Source organism: Ixodes scapularis, unplaced genomic scaffold (genome assembly GCF_016920785.2).
Source record: "Ixodes scapularis isolate PalLabHiFi unplaced genomic scaffold, ASM1692078v2 PGA_scaffold13__105_contigs__length_92229423, whole genome shotgun sequence".
Classification (NCBI taxonomy): domain Eukaryota; kingdom Metazoa; phylum Arthropoda; class Arachnida; order Ixodida; family Ixodidae; genus Ixodes; species Ixodes scapularis.
The window spans coordinates 28,382,234-28,404,332 of NW_024609839.1; the positions used below are offsets into that span (position 1 = coordinate 28,382,234).

General features: G+C 44.4%; 3 protein-coding genes across 3 annotated transcripts; 2 read left to right on the forward strand and 1 right to left on the reverse strand.

Moving 5' to 3' along the window:
• The first annotated feature begins 8,016 nt into the window (after positions 1-8,016).
• On the forward strand, positions 8,017-9,030 carry LOC120844638. The gene is made up of 2 exons (XM_040216501.1): positions 8,017-8,231; positions 8,319-9,030. Exons 1-2 carry the CDS (start codon positions 8,017-8,019, stop codon positions 9,028-9,030), a joined length of 927 nt encoding a protein of 308 aa, XP_040072435.1.
• A 508-nt stretch (positions 9,031-9,538) lies between these two features.
• On the forward strand, positions 9,539-13,422 carry LOC121047705. The gene is made up of 3 exons (XM_040503169.1): positions 9,539-9,562; positions 11,250-11,452; positions 12,906-13,422. The coding sequence occupies exons 1-3, from the start codon at positions 9,539-9,541 to the stop codon at positions 13,420-13,422; spliced, it is 744 nt and encodes a 247-aa protein (XP_040359103.1).
• A 1,056-nt stretch (positions 13,423-14,478) lies between these two features.
• On the reverse strand, positions 14,479-16,329 carry LOC121835418. Its single transcript, XM_042289600.1, has one exon. The coding sequence runs from the start codon at positions 16,327-16,329 to the stop codon at positions 14,629-14,631; it is 1,701 nt and encodes a 566-aa protein (XP_042145534.1). The 3' UTR covers positions 14,479-14,628.
• Positions 16,330-22,099: the final 5,770 nt, after the last annotated feature.

Below are 22,099 nucleotides of genomic sequence, written 5' to 3' on the forward strand. Positions count from 1 at the left end.
TTGCCAAGGCTAATTTGTTCAAATTTTCTCCAGATTCGTCCAGGCAACGAATGACTGGTAAGAGCTGACAAGTGAAATAGCATTCACCTGAGACTACGACATCTTCTTGTCACTCCTGTGTGATTTTTAATTACTCAAAACTTATAAACATGTCTACCGCTTGCCTAAAAACAGAACTTGCGATTTTTATTTTCTCTCGGTGACAGTGACTGCAAATCACAAATTGCAATGACCAATCCACAAATCCTTGTAGATTTGTCATTCATATTTGCGTTAGTGTCATTAAATTTTGTGTAATACTTGTTAAAATATGCATGTATTTCATATGATACCGCCTCCCTTTCTATGTAATGCTTCATAGGGACCTTTAGAAGTAAGAAAAAAAAATAAAATAAAAATTTAAAGGGGATAAGCTAAAGGACCTTTTAGCGAGAGATTTGATGGAGCTTTTTTTGTTTTCCCTGTTGGACGACCGAGCCCCTTTTATATGTTGAATAGCACAACATAGAGACCTCCTTATTTCCCCAACTTTTTGATTCCGTAGATCTTCATCGTCCCAGGAATTTACACATCAATATGCTCGGAAGGTGTGCCCAAACAGCGACCGGAAAGACCGGAAATCTCTCGGGCGCCAAGAGACGGCTCGTGTTCGCAAACAATAAAACTATTTGTAGACATTTTGTAGATTGTACTCAGACTATTCTGTTTCTAGAGGCCGCCCGGCCCGCAATCCGCAGCTCACGATCTACGAAAATTCCATTATATTACTTGGCTTCCTTCGGCAGTATGAGCTTCGCCGCTGCTCATTTCTTTTTTTTTTTTCTTTTCGATATTGAGTCTTCCATAAAATGAAAAAAAAAAACATACAAATGAGGCTCCAAATTCCTGCGCAGGTTTTCTTAGAATAGGTGATTGCTGTTTGCCTGTCCGTTTTCGCAATACAATATATTCTCTTCTTCTCATCCGCTCCCCCCCCCCCCCTTCCCGCCCACCCTTTTCCGCCCTGCATCGCGATATTTCCCATTATATTGGGAGCCGGTTTCCTGTAAGGAAACCTCCCGATCGGGAATACATCTTTCCGGAAAATCCTACAAGTCATCTCATCGACTCCAAAATGCACCGCCCGACTTTCCAATGTCTGTTCGGGCCGACCCATAGGCTGCGTACCACTTCCGCGTACTGGATACAAAGAAAACAAAACAAACATATCAGAAATCGGATGCGTTCCCGGTTTTTTGTTGTCTTCCCTTTTTCTGTTTTTGGTTTTGCGTTTCGAAAATACGAAGTGCTAAGCCAACTTTTCAATGTTTATTTTTTATCGTGCTTATCAACATCTCAAAGGCATTTTCGGTGAAACACTACATAACAATATACACAACTGCAAAAAAAATGCACATGATAAAACCTATGCACTTGCCTAAATTCACGCACAAGACGCCAGATTTGTGCAATAGATATCAAAATTGTTAAACTCCGTGTTTAAAACATACTGTATTCGTCATATTGGTGAAAGGGTGTGTTGAATAGCTGGATAAAAATTTCTAGCATTTTTAGAATTTGTAGTAACAGGAGTGCGGAAATTAAAAAAAAAACAAAGTGGGGAGATTCACTGAACCATGAATTACCCTACGCAAAAACTTTAAATCTCAAAAAGACCTCTCTCAAATATTGCCTAATTTTAATTTTTCTGAAATAAAATCGTATTTATAATAGCATTTTTTGTCAAAACATCCGTCGTAGGCTCGTTGTGCCAATCGTTTTTATATGCGTTTAATATTTTCAGTCGCTAAAATAGAGGTGCAGCTCTATTCCGCAGATGCCAATTCAAGTCTGGAGGGTGCATGATTATAACATAGTCGTAAAAACAATTAAGAGTGCTAAAAGATATAGCTATAGGCGTGAAATTATTCCCAGTGTGCGTAGGGTGTGATTAACGATGGAGATCACATGAGAACAAAATAATCGGGGATCAGAACGTAAGGACGCAAGCGAGCTGGTTGAACCAACCCGAGACTGAGGATTATGAAATTTTACACCAAGGTGGGAAAAGGAGAACGTCTCAAATAGGGGATCCTCCACAAGAACCCTCAAATCTCGTGCTAATGTGCTACTTATAGTTCGTTTTCTTCGTTTTCTTGAGAAATACAACACTTAGGATTTGCGCGGTTTTTAAAATTAGGTTGTTTGACCCACACCATCCTTGTACTGTGCAAACATCGTCGTGCAGCAAAGTGACAGTCGGTGCTAGTTTTCACCTACCGAAACAGCTTACCATCATCTGCAAACATAAGTACCTGAGAGTGTTTGACGGACGACTTCAGGTCGTGTCTAAAAATGATAAGCATCAAAGTGACAAGGTTTGAGCTCCGAGGCGCTCCCGACAATGGCATAAAAGGGCGTGACAAGCACCGAGGAATTCTACCATGGTTGTATCTGTAGCAAATAACTTTTGAACCAGGCTATGCACTCAGGCCTAAGACCGTAATTCTCAAGTTCTAGTAATAGCGGTCTATAGCTGACCCTGTCAAAGGGTTTCGTCATTCAAATATGCTGTATCTACATGTAAACTTTGACTGTAAACAATAGTCAAAGAATAACTAAAAAAAGTGCACAGTTTTGTCTCAACAGGTCTGCCTATGAAGAAACCATGCCGCACAGAGGCTACTTTTCTCTTAAAATAACTATAACAGGGACCGAATATTACCTTTTAAAACACTTTTAGAATGCTTTTAAAAGAAACACAGGACGACAGCAAGTAAGGTCACACCAATGACCACACTTAAAATTCGGAACAATTGATTGTTTCCAGTTTTGACGGAACGCACCATATGTGAACTTAAACCGGTCCTTCAATTCACGGGTACTAATTCACGCGTCGTATATTGGATTGCCTTATTGCATCGAAAAGGCAATGGGAGGCGCTGCGTATTTCGGGTATAGGCCATTTTCGACAACGCTGAAGCTCGATCGAAACCTCTTTAAGCTTGAAGGTCACCTCGCTTCACGTCATCATCTTCTGCCCTGTCGTCCCCCTCTAGACACAAAATAGGCAGGGTGTCGGCGAAAAAAATGTTTTTTGCGCAGCAGGAATTGAACTACGGAGCGGCGAACGCTGAATTTCCGCCAATATGTAGTGCTAGCGTTTCGCATTGGATGCCAAAGTTTCAGAGTTTGCCGTCATGCGGCTGAAAAGTTATAAAAACTATTCGAAAAATTGAATTGAGGAAATGGCGGTCGACGAAGTCACCAAACCTATGCTAATGAATGGTGTCAGATCCGAGAAGCGGGATAGTAGTTTATACAAATAACATAAATCGCCGTAACTTTTTTTTTTTTTCTTTTTTTTCAGTTAGTTTGAACATGAGTAGAGAGATTGATGGGTTTCGAAAAGGCCAAACGCTGAATTTTGTTCGCCAACTATCACAACAACAGGAGAACTTAGGCGTAATGAGGTTTGGCGCTTAGGCGTTAGTAAGTGCGAAAGTACTTTTCTTTGGCTTATTTTTTTGGTTGCTTTTTTTTTTGTTCGCCACCTGAGTGCCATAGTAGCAGACAAGAGCCAGGGATGTCGCGTATTAACAGCGCCTAGTTCATAAAAAAATTGCGTATCAACAAAACGTAATTTTGGCATTTGTTCATAGCTTTAGGCAGAAAGAAGCCACAGGTGACAACCCAAAAACCAAGCGATGAAGCCTACCTCCGGAGCTTGTTTAGCGATTTAAGGCCAAAAATGCCCAGATTCTTGCTGAAGAATGTCAAGTGTGGTCATACCTTGACTTTTGTTTTCTTAGAGAGCGCGTAATTAGTCCGCCTTGAAAGGGCACCAGTTAATTTTCAAATTTCTTTTTTATAAGCAAGTGCACGTTTCGCCGTAAGCGTCTTAAAAGGCCAAAGTAAAAATCATGTCTGACTTTTTGATTTTTTAATAAGAACGCGACCAAACGTCACTACATATCTCCTTTGCTTAGATATCTGCAGAAAGGGATGTTGCCGAATTGTTCTGTCACGTTTTTGCTTTACCTCATTTCACCTGAAGTGGAAGCGCTGCCAAAGCCTTGGGCCCTTTTGTTTGCAAAAAGCCAGGCCATGATTCTGTCTTTAACGTTCCAGCGAACTTTGAATTCAAAAAAAGATTGAAGAAAGTAAATTTTTACACCGCTGCTCGAAACGTCGATGAAACTTGTAAGCCCTAATGCTCCAAGCGAACTCCAAAAGAACAAACAAAGCACGAGACCTATTTAAAATTTTTGAATATTCTTGAAAACCAACTTGCCTCCTCTAAGATGTTAGATCGCAGGGCCGAATGCCCTCGGTAAATCTCCAACTTTATTTTCCGTGAAGCATGTATGCATTCTAAAGCCTCTAAACTCGTCAAAACAAAAAGTTGGGGCCCAAGTTGACGGAGCGCGCCGCGAACTTTCGGCTCCAACTTTGTGTTTGGCTATCGTTTAGGGCCCTAAGACTGGTCACATAAGCAAGATTGGCAGGCTTGCAAAGACGGAGCAGCGACAGGAAGTTGCTTGGGACGCAAGCAGCGCTTCATGTCCGTAGCAGTAAAATTGTCTATATACGCCGTGCAAGTTCGTCTTCTCCTTGCGCACATCGAGCGTTTGTTTACACCCCAAATGAGTCCACGTGCTTTCCCCCCTTCCTCCTTCCCCTCTTTACCCCAATCAATGACGGCGCGCGCTTGGCTTCGTAGTCTTCGCTCAATCCCTGCGCGGTCTTTGTGCTGCCCAGTGATTGGTGCGCCCCTGATTGCGTTAATGCACCGAAGACGCATTTTGGAACACTTCAAGAATAAAACTCGTGGCTCACTTTCTGCACCGGAGGAGCACGCACATGCAGAAAGGCAGAGAACAGCTTGGCGTCGCTTGGTTCGGCTTTCAGTGATGCTTGATTGTCCGCTCGGTTTGCAAAGTGGGCTGCCCTTAGCAACGAAGCGTACAATACGTCTCCTGCAAAGCAATGATGATTATTACAGATCAATATTCCTGAGGTTTAATTGCACTAGACAACTCTCCTTAAAACAATATTTTAAGGTAAAGCCCGAGACAGCTTCGCAATAAGAATCCAAATTTTAGCTGCGTATATTTTCCATAGAGCGATCGAGATCAAGCCCGTCAAAGACTGCAAGGCTGGTACGAAGTGGCCGGCATCCGCGGGAAATGTAATTTAATGCAAACGACGCACCTCCGCGGAAAAAAAAATATAAATAAGGCCATTTAAAATAAGTGATTTACCTAGTCTAACTAAAACGCAGAAAAAAAACATCTCCTCGTGAATCTTACGAAAATATTATAAAACACTGCGCTCTAGTAATTGTACTTTTTAACTCGTGCCTCAATACAAGACCACGTGATTCTAACCAGGAGATGACGGACGACAAGGGGACGAACACACGCGTCTTAATTACACTAAATTACATTTTTCATCCTACACAAAGCGTGCAAAATGTAACGTCTGCAAAGAATAGTTCGCTCAACTGTGCTCCTACACTCTGAAAAATGCCCGTTCGTCTGCTTTCCCGCACAACACTCGGAGAGCCAATCACCGCAACTTACGGAGGCAGCTCAGCGAATTACGTAAGTTGCGGTGATTGGCTCTCTGAGTGTTGTGCGGGCCAGCAGACGCACGGGCTTTTTTTAGAGTGTACTTTTATTGTGTGTTTTAAGTCCAGACGGAGCCGACGGTACGAGCTAATAAGATCAACCAAGCAGTGTCAAAAGCTCAAGTCACTGCGACATCTTTGATTGGTTTCATCAGCTCTTATGGCGTCGGCTGCGTCTTGAGTTATGAAGTGAAAAGATGTATAGGCCAACTCAACTCACTGACGTCACGCTACAGCGGTGGCGCTGCTGCCCTCACTGCGCATGTGCAGACGCTTGCCTCCGCTAAATTTGGGCTGTGCGCATGCGCAGTGCCCATACTTGGTGTGGGCAAAGAGTGCTTGTTTGGAAACACTGTGCTGGTGTATAGAAAGAAAGGCAGGGGGCGTGAATGTGTACGTTCTCTAATCTCGCTTTCGTGATTCGCTGTACGGTGTTCTTATCGGCCACTGCAGCGACCTCATTGGCTGCTGAGAGATAATGAGATGCTCGGGGACCTGTCAAGCCCTGCGTTTCTTAAACTATCGCCGGCTCTGCAGCTAAATTTATTAGAGTCTTGGCAATGCGAATGAAACGTGGTATACAAAAAAGCGCTACCGCTGATTGCACACACGCGGTATGTTTACGTATCTTCCGAACGCGAACGCTGCTTGACGAGAGCCGGCAGTGGGCTGGAGATTTCTAGAAGAGCACACAAAATAAAATGAAGACCATTGAGGAAAGCGCCGATGACTGCGTGAGCATGTCCTCCATCACGGTCAGCAAGAAAGAAAGGTAGTTTTTGCAATGTGGCACGGCCCCGTGAAAGGAAATAAGAGGGGTATGTGTTTGAGGTGGTTTGTGGGTTGTGAGGGAGGTGTTAGTTACCAAATTGAATAATTTAATTTAAGTTATTTTCATTTATTTTATTTTGTAGTGTAATGTAAGCGTTTAGGGTGATTTATTGGCATTAGTTTAGTTGCGAATCTTTGGGTAAAAGTGATGAAGAAGAAGCATAAAGGCTGAGTTGATAGTCAGCGGTGTGTATGTGTGTTTCTCCCTCTCTGCGTTTTGTCCGTATCGTTCTAGCTGACCGTTTACTTTTGCATTACGTACCAACTAGCTCATCTTCAGCCTGTTACTCAAAATGAAGGATCTGGGCCAAGCGGGGTTCGATCCCCGTTTTTCCCACGTGGCGGACGCGCGTTGGCAACTCCGCCACAGACGGGCGGCAATATGATTGAGCCAGCAGTGGAAGGCATTTTTTGTGACCTAAATGGCCAAAATCCCACGCGTTCTGACATCACGTTTGAGACTCTTTTTTTTTACTTACTTTCAATTAAAAACAAACACACACAAATACACACACAAAACGAAGCAAAAAGACGGGCAGCTCGCAAATTGTCTCATTTCGTAACGCGCAATACCAGTTGAAGGAAGTATACTGCAGCGAGCTACAGCGAAATGATTACTGCTGAACTGAAGAAAAAGGTACGCTCGATTCAATTTTAAACGACATTCCGATTTTTATTGTAAAATAAATAAAGGGTATAATTTTTGAGTCGTATAAACAAACCAACCTTTGCTCATTTTTTTTTCTTTTTAGGAAGGTGATAAGAAGTGGTGTCGAAAAGGTGTGGCACGTATTTTTATTTGACAATAAAGAATACTTCTGCTAAGCTTGATAAAAAACGAAGCACTAAAACTGCACTAATTTTGTAATTTTATGAAGCACTTCCAAAATATATATTAAGTACATTTTCAGTTTACTAATCGTAGATTGAACATATTTGAACATAACGTATTTGGAAATGACACGTATTCCCCTTCATCTTCTGTGACGTCCAAGGTGCCGCAGGGTTCTGTGCTCGGTCCTCTTCTTTTACTTATATATTTCAATGACTTACCTTCCTGTGTTTCACCTTCAATTAGCTTGTCTGCTGACGACTCTGTTATATATCGTGAAGTGACTAACAAATCCGATGTTTGTTCTCTTCAGTGTGACCTTGACCGTGTATCTGAATGGTGTGACTTATGGCCTATGCAGCATAACACTAACAAGTGTAAGGTAATGAGGGTTTCTCGGCTTCACAGTGATGTCTCTTGTTATTACCTGAACCATACTCTTTTACAAAAAGTAACAACCTACGAATATTTGGGAGTTCACATTTCATCCAATCCGTCCTGGAAAACTTATTCAATACGTAAAAATAACGCAATCGTAAGCTGGGTTTGTTAAAACGAAAATTTTCAGCAGCCCCCTAACGCTTAAAGCGCTTCTTAACAAAACGCTTATTCGCACTAAACTAAAATATGCCTCCCCAATAGACCCTTCCCGAAATTGTTTCCGGCAACTGTGAGACGCCTGTTTTGGCGGTCTTGTGAAGTACGACAGGCAACGCTGGTTTGGGGGGGAGCGGCCATTGATATGGCGTCCGTTGTAGTCGCTGGTCCTAGTTCTGCTGCTACCAGCCTCGTATGGACTAAGAGTTTAAGCAAGATCTCGCAGGACTTCAAAACCGACAAGGTTAACGAGTACTACGCCGCCCGGAAAACGAGCGACCGTAACCGGCGGCGTAGTTACAAGTTCGTAACGGAAAGTTACCTTGAGCCATCGTCGCTGGAAACGACATGTCTTAATGGGTGAGTTGACGATTCCACATTAGCGATCGCTGGTCGTTAAGTAGCCTAAGGTTATTCTCTTTTAACGCCCGCATATTGCGTACGCAGGAATGCGACCGCCGTCGTTGTGCGAGGGCGGTGCTACCGAAGCCAAAGGAAGACCGGTAAGCCGTACAGCGTGTCGACAACGATCGCTGCGGACGGCTCTATTTCGGAGTGCAGCTGCCAGTGCGCCGCAAAAGAAGGCCTTTGTAACCACGCCTTAGCCCTTCTGAGGCTAATCGTGCTCCTTAAGGGGCAGGGGTACACGGAAGCACCTCCCGAGGTGACGTGCACGGAGCTGCCGCAGCAGTGGCGTCGGCCCCGTGGTTCGCAAATCTGTGCTGCCAGCGTCGCGGAACTGGATTGGAGAAGTGCACGGGAAGGAGGACCTTCAAAAGCACAGGGGTCAAGGCTGTACGACGCCAGAAAACGACCAAGAGACCTGGCAGGCATGCAGCAGGCCATGCATCGCCTGGGAAATGACCTCGGCAACCTCGGGGACTCCCCTTTTGCCAAACACCTGCGGACTGTGCAGGTACTGGGCACAGCGTCGATGTTTGGACAAGTCCCCGAGGGCAGCCCCATCTCCTACCAGCAACCACTCACGCCACACGGGTTTATGGTGCATGTCAGCCCGAACATTGCTCCCTGTGGCAGAGATGCCTCAAGCACTGCACTGCCCAGCTGGCCAGTGCTTTTCCCCCTGTCGGACACTTTCGGGCCTGGTGCACGGAGCCTCAGTGATGCTGAAAGGTCACTTTTTAAGGTATTGTTCTAGCTTGCTTTATCGTCACATACCATATTCAGTGATCAAAGAGTATAATACGGTTCATGCCTTGGTGGGTACTGAAATGAATTAGTACATATGAAATAGAGATATTTCACAATCTAATGGGAAAATTTGCATCAGTGAGTACCTTCAATGAGACCATTAACAATAGCTGAAAGTAAGGGTCATGGTAGTTTTCATGACCTATCCACTTTTCACCAGACAGTCCCTGCACATTCCTAACCGCAAGTTACTGTATGTGTTTTCGTTTCTATTGATTTTATTTTTGTTTTTTAGTGTCAAACAGAAATCCCGCAAATTTCTTTCAAAACCTCGGGTTGTGTACGTAACCTCTAAACACAGTGTCACAAAAAAGAAATGGCAGAGAACAAGCTGCCATAGGAGGTGTGAGACAAGATGGTGGCGCCGCCGTGTCTTGGCGGAGCTATCTAACAGGACGGCTGGCTGCAAGAGCGGGTAGCGATCCCATTGCGTACACGGTGAGCGGAACACCGAAATGTCGAAAACGAGGTTTTGCTTCGTGAGTTGTGCACATTATTACAAACATTTTTTTGCCCAGAACGAAGGTTTTTAGTTTTTCGTCACATAAAATACTTCAAAGACGGGCAGTACTGCAGAAATGGGGAACAACTGAATCGTGCGTCAGCATTCCTCGGCTCAGCCGCTAGTACTAAAGCCTCTGGATTCCTGTGTAGCTCCCGATTAGTATCCGATGAAGCTGCTTCATGCCAAACAAACAAAAGCCATGTGGCATGCACCAGTGGAGGACCACCTTTTCTTTTGTAAGGGCACCAGGGCCGGCTTGCTAGAATCAGCGTCTCAGCTGAGACTGGGTGAAAGAAAGCACTGCCAAAGCCAGCGCACGAGCTGAGCGGAACTCAAGTCCCGTCTCAAGACGCTCGCGCGCCCCAGCCTTTGCAGTGCTTTCCTTCGCCCAGTCTCAGCTGAGACACTGTTCTAGCAAGCCGGCCCAGGTCACCTCGGTTCCAACCTGCTGACCGGGGACCGCTTGTCTATCGTCTTGCCTCGAGGCCACGAAGGTAGCTATCAAAAAGGCAGGGACTGCTTCTGGTCAGCCCTGGGAAAAGTAACCCAGCACGAGCCTCGAGGAGTAGGGTGGATCTATACCAGAGGGACGTTTATCGAAGCACCCTATCGAGGAGCAGTTTGGACGCCGCCTCCGATCTCTTTTGTAGTCACTGCAGTAGCACATTGACACTAACCATTTTGCAGAAGCGATGAGACTTGAAAACACGGAGCCACTAATTCGCACGCAGGCGAAAAACGTGCAAACTCAAGAAGCTACCTCATCTTTATGTCCAGTTTCTCATACATTACTGCGTCGACAGCGAATGAGAAGCGACCAATTAAAATGGGAACGAAAACTACTTACGTTCAATATTGTAATCACAAGGATCCATGAATTTGTCATGTGGTAACTGTTGAGCTGTCGGATGCACAACCAATTTGTAGAAGCATGTTTCGGCGAACCACTTTGCATCAGACTCACCGAAAACACACAGAGATAAGCAGAGAAGCACGCAGTAAGTCGTGGACAAGCAATCTACTTACGTTATGTTTGTAATCAAGCACTGACTCGCTCCTGAATATGTAGTAGCTGTCGAGCTGTCGCCGGATGCGCAACCAATTTCTAAAAGCATGTTCTGGTAAACCAGCGTGCCGCAAACTCATCATTCAAAAACGGAAACAGATAAACAAAGGAACACGACGGAGTGAAGGGGGCTCCAACTCAATCCAGGAGATGCAGCGCTGAATGCAGATAGGTTTTTGAATGCCAAGGAGATGCTTTGACACACACTGAGGACCTTGAGTGGGAAGACTTGTGCTGCAAGTCGTGGATGGAGCATGTGCATACTACAAGGTGGGAATGGGAGTAACTCGGTGCTCATCCACTCCGCTGGTTTGGCTCCCGCAGTGCAACGCCGATGCAACCATTGGCGGTGAAGCGGCGCGTCCTCTTAGGTGCCACACATTCCTATAAATATCTTTTAATCCCCCTTACTACAAATCTCCAATATATCTAATAAACAAAAAAAAATTCTCCTTGCTTAACTGACCTCCGAATTTCTGCTTGGGTCTAACCATCTCATAGAAATCAAGGAGCACATGGTGTCTTAGCCCCGGTACAGAGGCTCCCGACTATATCCAGCCTTCAGTTGCCCATTATCTTGCCTTTGTCCACTTAGGAGCTGGTTCTCACTCCGGACCAAGCACGCCAGCTTGAGAAGAACAGCCGGCAGCAGTCAAAGAGCGCTACATGGAAGGCTGCTCGCACCAACAGACTCACAGCGTCCACCTTTGGAGCAGTCCTGATTAGAGAATCGTGGACTGATGTCGGGCTTCGGAACCTCACTGAAGAGAAGGACTTGTCTCGAGTCAGGGCAGTCAAGTGAGTGCTTAACTTTTCTATGCAATGTAACTCTTTTAGAAGGTACATTACCCAGATATTTTGGTCTTCCTCAGAGGAGAGTAGCTTGGCTATGCATGCATGCAAAAATTCTCGCATTGAATCAAAGCTTTTATTTGGTTCGTTCAGTAGCAGCTTCCTCGATTCCAAAGGAGCGTCTACTGAGTGATCCAAACGGCAGATGGAGCTCTCAAACGGTGACTCTAGATATCAATGTTGATGTTCGAAGCTATTAAGCTGTACCAGGGCCTGCAAAAACACTGCAACCGGCAGAGTGCAAAACCTACCAACTTGTCGATCAACAGAGCGGAGATTAACACTAACGGTCCTATAGACTAATTCATGTTCACAAACAAACCAAAGCGCCCCTAGCGGATGCCACCGGTGCCGCACATGCGCAGTGGAGTGTGAGCAAGAAGCATGCCGTCCCATAAACAAACCATTTGCTATATAAGGTTGTCGGTGTCAGTGTGAGTCCCCATGCTGTTTCTCAAGCGTTGGAATTGTTGATTCTACGTCTTCCTGGCAATGTCTGACTACTTGACGGCCTCAGTGAAATTACCGAGGCTCATTACACTGCAAAACTTTGCATGAATATTGCGACATGCGGCGATTCATTCTGTGTGGACGGCTATCTTCAGCTCTTTAAGCCATCAGGGTAGGCACAAAAAGACATTGTAAAACCTTTGTCACACTTCAATGATTCACAATAAGGCTATGAAGGATCATGTGCAACATTTGACAAATATAAGTCACGTCTAAATAAAAATTGGCCTTGTCATTGCCTCCCCCACTCCTTCCGCATTTGCGACGCGGCAAATGCTTAAGCCTAACCGCAATGCGTTGACAAGAAAGGCACTCTCCCACAAGTTCACCTAACCTGATACACCACTGCAGTAAATCGTTGCCAAACTTGTTCATCTCGATTAAACGAGTTGCAGAACACATGCCCTCACTCGTCACGACCACAGTCTGCACGAGAATCCAGTCCGTTCAGTTTCGGCGCCTAGTTATGTTTGGTGTCCGGTTGCCTTTGGCGTCTCGTATGACATTTGGCATTTCATATAGCGTTCGGCATTTGTGCATCTGTCACACTTTCATGCCTTAATAGCCGAGAGGTCAACCTGCGAGCTGGTAGGATCATTTGGCAGTTCCGAAAACAAACAGTAGAATGTAGCCATCAAAGAGAGGATTAGCAGATGATCATAAAATGAAACATAAAGAGCCGTTGAATATTTTCCAAAACAGTCGGAACCCAGACCTGTAATGTTTTGTCCTGCCATCTTCTGTAACAGTGCTGGTCGTGCCCTTTGCCTATAATCTTTTTTTTTTTTTAATCTTTTTTCAGGGGAGCAGGGATTGTTTATTTTCTATTCTCTCTCTTGGGAGTGAAGATTCCTGATAACAGCATTTTTGCTGTACTTGTTTATTTCAGGCATGGTATCACCCAGGAGCCCCATGCCGTGATGCACTATGAAAAGACTCTGCGGTCTCGTGGTCACCAGATCCAGACTACCTGCTGTGGCCTCATGGTGAACCCCTCTTCGCCATGGTTGGGAGCGTCCCCAGACAGGCGCGTTTTTGATCCAGCCGAGACACCTCCTCACGGGGTTGTCGAGGTCAAGTGCCCTTACACTATGTGGAACTGTGCCACTCCCGACTCTAAGAGCTTTTTTGTAGTAAAGGATGCCGCAGGTGTGTACAGGCTAAAGCGTGACCATAGCCATTACTACCAGCTATTGGGACAGATGGCCCTTTCTGGCGTTACCTGGGGAGATTTTGTGGTATATTGTCAGAACTTCTTGATCATAGAACGGATTCGATTTTGCCCTTCTAGTTGGATTAAGTGCAAGGAGGTGCTCGACAAGTTTTATTTTGAGACTCTACTACCCTATCAAGTGGGTAGGTCAGACCAGAGAGAACCTCGACCTGGTCAAGAGGGTGCTAGTTAAGTTACAAGAATAACTGACAAAGCAAAAAAAGTATGGTGCAGAATAGGCTATGCTTGCTACCGACAGAAGAAGCATTTATTAACGAAACTCGACGGTTGGAGAGCCTTTGGCCATGGCATAACTGTCCATGCAACCGTTGGGGCTTGTCGGCGATTGTTTACACTGCCAGTTGGGTACACGGCCCAACCTGCTTTGGTAATTTTTGGTACCTTTCTTAGTGTATTTCCGAGAACACTGTGTACTGTTGTCGAGACCATGAGGTTTCATTAATTTCGCATCGATTTAAACTACAAAAATATTGGACAGTAACTAAAAAGAATCTAATACAGGATAAGAGATTGTTCCAACTTGCAACATGGGCATTTATTGACAAACTATGACAGTTGCAGAGCCTTTCCTTATTGCATAACTGTCCAATCAACCGTTGGGGCTTGTCGGTGAATGTTTCCATTGCCAGTTGAGTACACGCCTCGACCTGCCTTGGTCATCTTTGCTACCTTTCTTAGTGTTTTTTTTCGAGAACATTGTTTGTTTGTTATCGAGATCATGAGCGTTCATTCATTTCGCATCGATTTAGCCTACAAAAATATCGGACAGTAACTAAAAAAAAAACTAATAGAGAATAAGAGTGTTCCAACTTGCAACACGGGCATTTAATGACAAGCTACGGCAGTTGCAGAGCCTTTCCCCTTTGCGTAACTGTCAGTGCAGCTGTTAGGCTTGTCGGCGAATGTTTGCACTGCCAGTTGGGTACACGCCTTGACCTGCCTTGGTCATTTTCCTTGCTTAGTTTATTTTCAAGAACACTGTTTGCACTGTTGTCGAGACCATGAGCCTTCATATTGTTTGCTTTGATCTTGTTTGATTTAGGGAACTGTTAGCAGTGTATAACGTAATGTGCACCAGCCCAGCTGTATAAATTTTGTGAATTATTAGCAGTGCAGCCTTTGTAAATAAAGTTATATAGGGAGGTATAAGTCTACCTCATTTTTTTTGTTTTGTTTAGTTGAAACTTGAAACGGCAGAGGAATAAAGCATGAAGGCACGCTGTTTCAGTGCATACCTTGCATTCAAATACTGTCTCTTTATTCATGACAAAAGACTATTCACAAAGTGGCAAAGCATTTACCTCACACTGACATTTACTTACTGAGGGTAGACAAATCACTGTAGAAAGAGGAGCTTTTTCTAAGAGAGCCAAATGCTTTAGTCATCGGAGGCTTTCATCAGAGGACTTTGGAAGTTGGTGAGAGCCACGCAAATCGCCCACATTTCGCTGACAACTGGAGCAAGTGAAATCTGAACCGGCCGGTCAAATATGTGGAAATTCTTAATCCTTTGAATTCGTCGTTCCACGTGAATGCGGAGAGAAGCGATCTGTTCTGTCTCCTTTACCTCTTCAGTCGTAAAGTAACCTTTACGAAGGAATGGGGGTATATTCAGTCGAACATTGATTTTTTTCAGCATCTCCTCTATCCTAAAACCCTTATCAGCCATCACTGAGTCGCCGTCATCAAAGGGCAGCTTGAGGAAACCACTTTTTTCTACACATTCCTTGTCTGACATTGAACCAGTGAACAGCTCAGATATGAATGTTACTGTCCCATCGGGAGAAATGCCGATCAACCCCTTAAACGTGTTTGTAGATTTATATGGAGAAAAAGTAGCCGACTGCAGCACGAGCGAGCTGGAGGCTTCGCACTTTACCTCGGTTGCATCTAAGATGACCCTTGTCGTTGGGTAGCGATCTTTAAATGCAGGTGGCATTGCGTCATCCACAGCCTCCCTTGGCAGCCACAGGTGCAGCTGACCAAGGTGTAGATACACATAGCTTATCCACGTTATACACACCTTTGACACTGTAGCCTTAGAAACTCGAAAGCGGTAAGCAAGATCTCTTTCAAAGAGTCCAAGACGGAGGCGGACGAGTAGCAAAAAGAATTGCTCAGCGGGAGACAAAATCGAGCGCCTTCCGGCTTTTCTGGCTTTGTCACTGTAGGTGGTGGACCAAACTTTTACATTCTCGCCGTCCTCACCTGGGTCTAAGAACCTTAAAAGACGCATGAAGTGATCATGGCTTGGAAGGCCGGTGTAGAAGAGTACATCAGCTGGGCTGTCCTTAAAACAATCGATGCAAAATCTGCGACTTGATTTTGCCTCTAGTGTTTTACACTGTTGTAGCGCAAGCTCAAGCTCTCTTCGGCACTTACACAGGGCATGCTTAGTTTCTTTAAGTTCTGCTTCATGTTTCTCTAAAGAGCTACACTTGGCGAGAGCGGCCTGAAGCTCTGCTTGGGCATGATGCAGGGTGTCTTCAGCTTGTGTTAACTGGTCTTTGCACCTGTTCAGTTGAATCTGCAAGTTTTCGATAACCTGTGCTTGGGATGCAGCCTGTTCCTCCAGCCGTCGTAATTCAGTGATGGGCACCAACTCAACTATGGTGTAATCTGTAGGGAGGTTGGTGGCAAAAGTTTCAGTCCCGTCCATATCGGTGGCGTCGTCGGCCATCGAGGAGTCGCAGATTGCAACTGAGGCGGCGGTCGTGTTAGTGATGATTTCAGTGCCGTCTTCATTAACGGCGTTGTCAATGTCAGCGGCAGCGTTCACTGTGTTGTCGATCATGTCCCTTGTGTTCTCGTCGGGAGCACTCTCCTCAACGGAGACAGCGTAGCTGGTTTCGTTTTCGTCAGTGTCGACGGCGGCGTTCATTGTGTCATCGACCATCGTGTCCCCTCTGTTTTCGTCGGCAGAACTGCCCTCAACTGCGACATCATAGCTGGTTAGGTTTCCGTCGACACTTTCATTAACGGTCGTAGCACTTGTTTTAGCTTCGCTGGCGACGCCGTCCGTGCTGGTGTAGTCTGTTGCACCTTTTTCCGCTGTGGGAATCTTGGGTGTCGGTGGCATCCTTTGAAGGGGCGCCTTCCTTGGGGGTCTTTTCGCTACATTAAATGCAAACACGCTTGGCACAGTATGTTGTTTTAGGAACCGATGGCCACAAGCGATATTTGACAGGTAGTCTTTTTCTTGAAAATGTGCTGAACACACCTTCGTGAATTTCGAAATGGTGAAGTGCTTTCCCTCATCTCGTTTGATGGCAATCAACCATTTTCTTCGTAAAACAGGGTTGCTGGGGAAAGCAAAGAAAGACACCTGGAAAACAAAAATGATAACAGATGTTAACTTGGGCTCAGCGGAATGAAGCTCATGTTTCAAAGTAGCGGTGTAGCGCATTTTGAAGTTCTACGCATATACGCGAAACTTTTTCACGAAGCAGTAATCTCGCGTGCCTTATACTTCGTCTCAGCTTAGCATGGACTATTGTTGGCCGCACGTGCTATACTCCGTTTCACCTTATGTTGTACCGCAGCGAAGGCTGGAAGCGCGAGCTCATAGCGTTGACAGCTGCCCTTACTGCACGAGAGCTCGTGCCGCCGAGATCTGCCCCAGAGCGAGGAGCTTGCGCTTACAGCTTTTCCTGCGGTACAACATTAGGTGAAACAGAGCTTAAAAGCGACACGTCGGCGGCTGCGCGAGCGCCCGTGCAACGCAAGCGCCAGTTTAAGGCTACCGTCTCGCGCTAGCACAGCCTCTGGGGTCAGTCCATGCTATACTTCGTTTCACCTTATCTGCGAGCGAAGCCAAAGCTAAAAGCGCGAGACCAGCGCTTTTTGCGTTTCTCCCCAGCTCGCGCGCTCGAGCAAAGCCTGAACGCACGGAGCTTTCGTGCTCGCGCTTCCAGCTTTGCCTTCGCTGGCACATAAGGTGCAACGAAGTATAAGATGAGACGATAGACTAATTAGCAAAACAAAACGTCTCACCTTGTTTCCGTGATCATCCCTTACGCCTCTCTGCTTACAGAGGGGCACGCAGCAATGAAGTGGCATCGTACGAGTAGAATCGAGTGAGGGCTACAGCTGCAGGAACACTCGCTGCGCACCCGCTTCCATCTGTCGCCCTATCAATGGCGGTCGGCGGTTGCCAGCGTGTTGCCAGCAGCGCCCGCGCGTTGTTTTGAAATCCTGCCGCTAGATGGCGTGGAATTTGTGGATCGGTCTATTCGGGACCCCAGTACTAACGTACTATCATCTGCAGTTGAAGCAATTCAAGATAGATTCATCCGATTCATACTTACTAATTATCGCCGCACTGCCAGCGTAACATCCCTGAAATCAAGTTTGAACTTGCCTAATCTTGCACCGCGTAGAGAAGTTTTTAGTTTGAGCCTGTTTCACAAAATCTACTACCACAATCATACTTTGCGTGACAAGCTATCAGCATCTCCTCTTTACATATCACCACGTCTCGATCACCGACACAAGATGGGCGTACCTTCAGGTAACACTACTACTTCTTACAATTGAATCATACACCGAACCACAGTGTTGTGGACCCTTACCCAAAACTGCGATGTTTGAAATATACAACATTCTAAGTAGAATGTATTTCAAGTACAGTTTATAATTGTAAGTACACAAAAAATATACCGAAAATATATAGACTTATTTTTTTACTTCCCACTCAAATATATTTGTGAGAATTTTTTTTTAAATACCTATATTTAAACTACATTTGAAGTGATCTTTATGCCTTCTGAAATATGTAAATAATAAATTAGTAGACACAAAATATTCTTCACATAGATATCTTAAAATACTAATTTATTTCGAGCAAAATATGCTCCAATCCTAATAAAAATGAAGCAATCAAGAATATGTGCAGAATACACTTGAAATACCTGGAAATCTTAAATACTGTTGTGTTATACTTAGGGTTCGGAGTTTTCGGTTTAAACCGATAAAAACCCATAAAAGTACGCCGAATCCATTTTCAGAAATTCGGTTTTAACCGAAAAAGGTAAGTTTGTAGGTTCGCCATTTTCGACTTAAACCAATAAAAACCGATAAAAGTACGTCGAATTCGTTTTCTAAAATTCAGTTCTAACCGGAAAAGGTCACTTTGACTTTCCGGTCGCACCGCAGAGCCCTGTCGAAAAAGTGGAACGACAGTGCCGAACCAAACGTGTCCGACGGATGCCATCATGACGTTATGGTTTAATGTGAGCATCATCGATCGGAACGTGAAGTCCGAAATGCCCCATGACTTCGCCATGTACGAGCCTCTTTTCAAACTCGTTGTAAGGAAGACTGGATGCAAGCTCCGCATGTTCTGTTGTGCTTCAAATCTCGCACCGTGTCTCTTTTGGCGGTCACAACTGGTTGATTGACCGATTTTCGCTTAGGCAGCGCTTCATCTCCTCAGCCCGCCAGTGTCCAGTGTTAGCGTTGAGAGGGCATTCTCGAAGCTCAGGGTCATATTAACAAAAAAGAAAAAAGTGCGGATCAACGAAGAAAACCTGGAAAAGTACATGTGTGTGTACTATAATAAAATCACGCAATCTCAATGTACCGAAGGTAAAGTTACATGTTTTTTGGGCATAGGATTCGTATCTGACTTGTTTTTACTTCCGTCTTTTTTTGTTTCTTTTACAGTTGCACACATTTGCCAAATAAAGTGTCGATTTCTTTTTCAATGTATCTGTGCAGTTAATCTTTGAGTGATCACAAATATCTAAGCTACAAGGATCATCTGATCAGGTGTCCATTAGTGTTGATTTTAAATCACCGAAAGAAGCCGATAAACTTTTTTGGGCATAAATATACACCGAAAAAAACCGAAAATTGAATTTTAAAATAAACACCGAAAAAAGTACGCCGAATTTTGATATAATAGAAACCGAAAACGCGGAACCCTAGTTATACTCTAAGTATCTTTTCACCGCAATATTTTGGTAGTTTGACTTAAACTACCAAAGTATTGAAAAGCTCGCCTATCAGAAGTACACTTCAAGCAGATGTGGAGTACACGGAAGCATAGGCGTAGACTATAACCTTCCCCCCCCCCCCCCCCCCCCCCCCCGGGCCCGGGCCATGATCCTCACCCAGACGCTGTTTACGTGCCATGTAACGAGTTTCTAGTAGTGGCATGTAAACAAAATAATGCCAACGTTGCTTTTAATGACAAAATACATAAAAAATGAAATCTCAGCGTGCTTTTCCGGTAGCGCGGAAACCCCCCACCCCCCACCCCCCCGGGAAAATGGAAAGTCTACGCCGCTGCATTGAAGTACCTATATACAACATTCGACTAGTTTGTCAATTGAGTTGTGCAGCATCGCACTGATAAATCAACCCAGTTAGTGTTATTGTTTTCTATTTTCTATCAAGAGCACGCCTGATGAGTTTCTTGCATACCAATCACAAACGGGGTTCGGGAACTACAACCACAACATTTTCTGATGCTGCAAAGCTTCAGCAGGTGCTGTGAGCACATATGTTTGGCGTGGTTGCGTTAGCACAATGTTAGTTCACTGAATGTGTACACTCACCATTGTACGTGACGTGAGTAGTGACTTTAATATTAGGACGTTAATGACCATATTACATAGTCAACTAGTAAAAGAACCAAAATAACTATTTTAAAGTGAAGAAACTGTTTTGATTCCCTTCGTCCTGAAGGGTACGTGCTATACAGAGAAACAATAAGATTTCTCTTAGGAGCCATTTTTGTGGATGTTGTTTTAGCGACTGCGCCGAATTTTTTTTAGTTGTGCCAAAGCATTTTAGTAAGAGGTATCGTCAACGAACTTCAAAACACTGTTTTCCTTTGACGGACTCCCGAGGAGAAGATCGAATAATTGGAACCTTTATAACTGCAGAGGTAGTCACCGGCCAAATGATTACCCTCAATATGTAGGCTATATAAGGCTCTGGAGCAGTCAACGGGGCTGTGACTCAGGTGTTCAGTACGTCATGGCGTTTGTGTTTGTTTCTAATCTGTAGTTGTGGGATGTTTGTAGTAGTATGGTGCCTGGAAAGCGTCTCCGACTGGTGTGTTTACAGCGGCCAAAAAATTGGTTCCTCGATTTCCGCTTGACGACATCATACAAGTGTCATGCTGTCGCCGGTCGCGACCCTGGGGGCGTCTCAACAGTTGTGGTATAAATAGCAGACGCCTGTTCTGCTGCAGGTCGCTCTCCACTGTGACAGTTCACGGAAGCTAGAGCAGCCAGAAGTTGGGACGCCTGGGGCGCCTAGGGGCGCCGTGACGACAGCGACACTCGCGTTCGCTCGTGCTTTTCGCCAGCATTTCCACGACCAACTTCCAGGATCGCGACAGGCAACAGCATGACACCTCTGTGACGTCATTTGTTGCCGCATTGGGACCACTTTTGATCTATGGGCGAGATAGGACGCTAAACACACCAGTCGAACACGCGATCCAGGCACCATAGTAGTAGTACCTTCAAATACCACAGGTACACCATTTCCTAACAAAATCCACAATAAAAAGAAATAAAAAAAAATTTGTAACCGGTTTTCAATACACAAATATCATCTTGATGTGGAAGGAATTATAATTTTGGTATATCTAAAATATTTTCTGGTTAATATTTATTTCGAACGTGGACAAATTTTGAATGCGGACAAAATAATACTAAATGAATACAAAATATTATGCATATTCAATATGTTTCAACTATGTTTTAAGTACAGCCACAGTCTCTGGTATCGATACCTGACAGCGTCGCTTTAAAAGATTGCCTTAAAAATTTTCACAAATAAGTACGCATTATTTTGGATTCATAGGTTGTTACTTATTGTATGTTCTTGAATTCTACTGATACAACCAGCTCCCCTCTGTAATGCCTTCAGGCCATGAGGGAACATTTAAATAAATAAATAAATAAAAAAATATATTTTCTGTATTAACACCTCAATTGTCAGACGGTGTCGAAAGGTACCCCACATTAATCTACAGTGGTACTACATTAAAAGTATACTTAAATGAACAAAACTACAACTGAAGTTGTAGGGTTCTTTTCCGATTTCCAAGCTCCACTTTCTCGGGATGAATGTAACACAGGAACGAGTAACACAGAACGAGCAGAAAGGGTTTATTGCATTCATATTCCTCTTGCGGGTTTCGGGACCCAACAGCACCTTAAAAAAAAGGGTGTAGCCCTGCAGCCCTTGTCACATATACTACTCCCAGAAACTTCAGTTCGATTTAGATAGCAATGATGTTGAACTGACGGCCCCAACTTTTACCAGAGGCTCGGTGACGGTGCGATGTAACATATTAAACAGCTAAAGTACGTACTAAAGACTACAGAAAAGAAACACTAAGATTTCGCAGTAGGGCCAAGAAAACCCCAATTACTTTGTTTTCCAGTCAGTCACACCCTTAGCGAAAAACCGGGTCGCATAAAGTATGCTTTTACTGCACTGGAGAAAGTAATCTCTAAATTGGCCGGTTTTTAATGAGCTTTCAACATACTTTGAAGATAACATTTATTCATACAATTAAGACACTTGATGTATGTTTCCAGAGTAAGATGGCTTCTACTTTAACGGCACTTTTAGGATACTTCTTGGCAGCATTTTAGTATGCTTTCAAGCTTCGGACAAGCCTTTTAGTGTGCTATTAAGCAGCATTTTATTCTCCTTAAAGTAGGCCTCCTAGGTATATTCTGGGGTACTAGTCGGGTTTTTAAAGCATTTCACTATTTATTCATGACCAATTCCATATCTGGGTCTTCATAAAATATAGATTTTGGAATTCCAGTTCACCCTGTTGTAACTCGAGACCACCTTGGGGATTAAACTTCCATTTA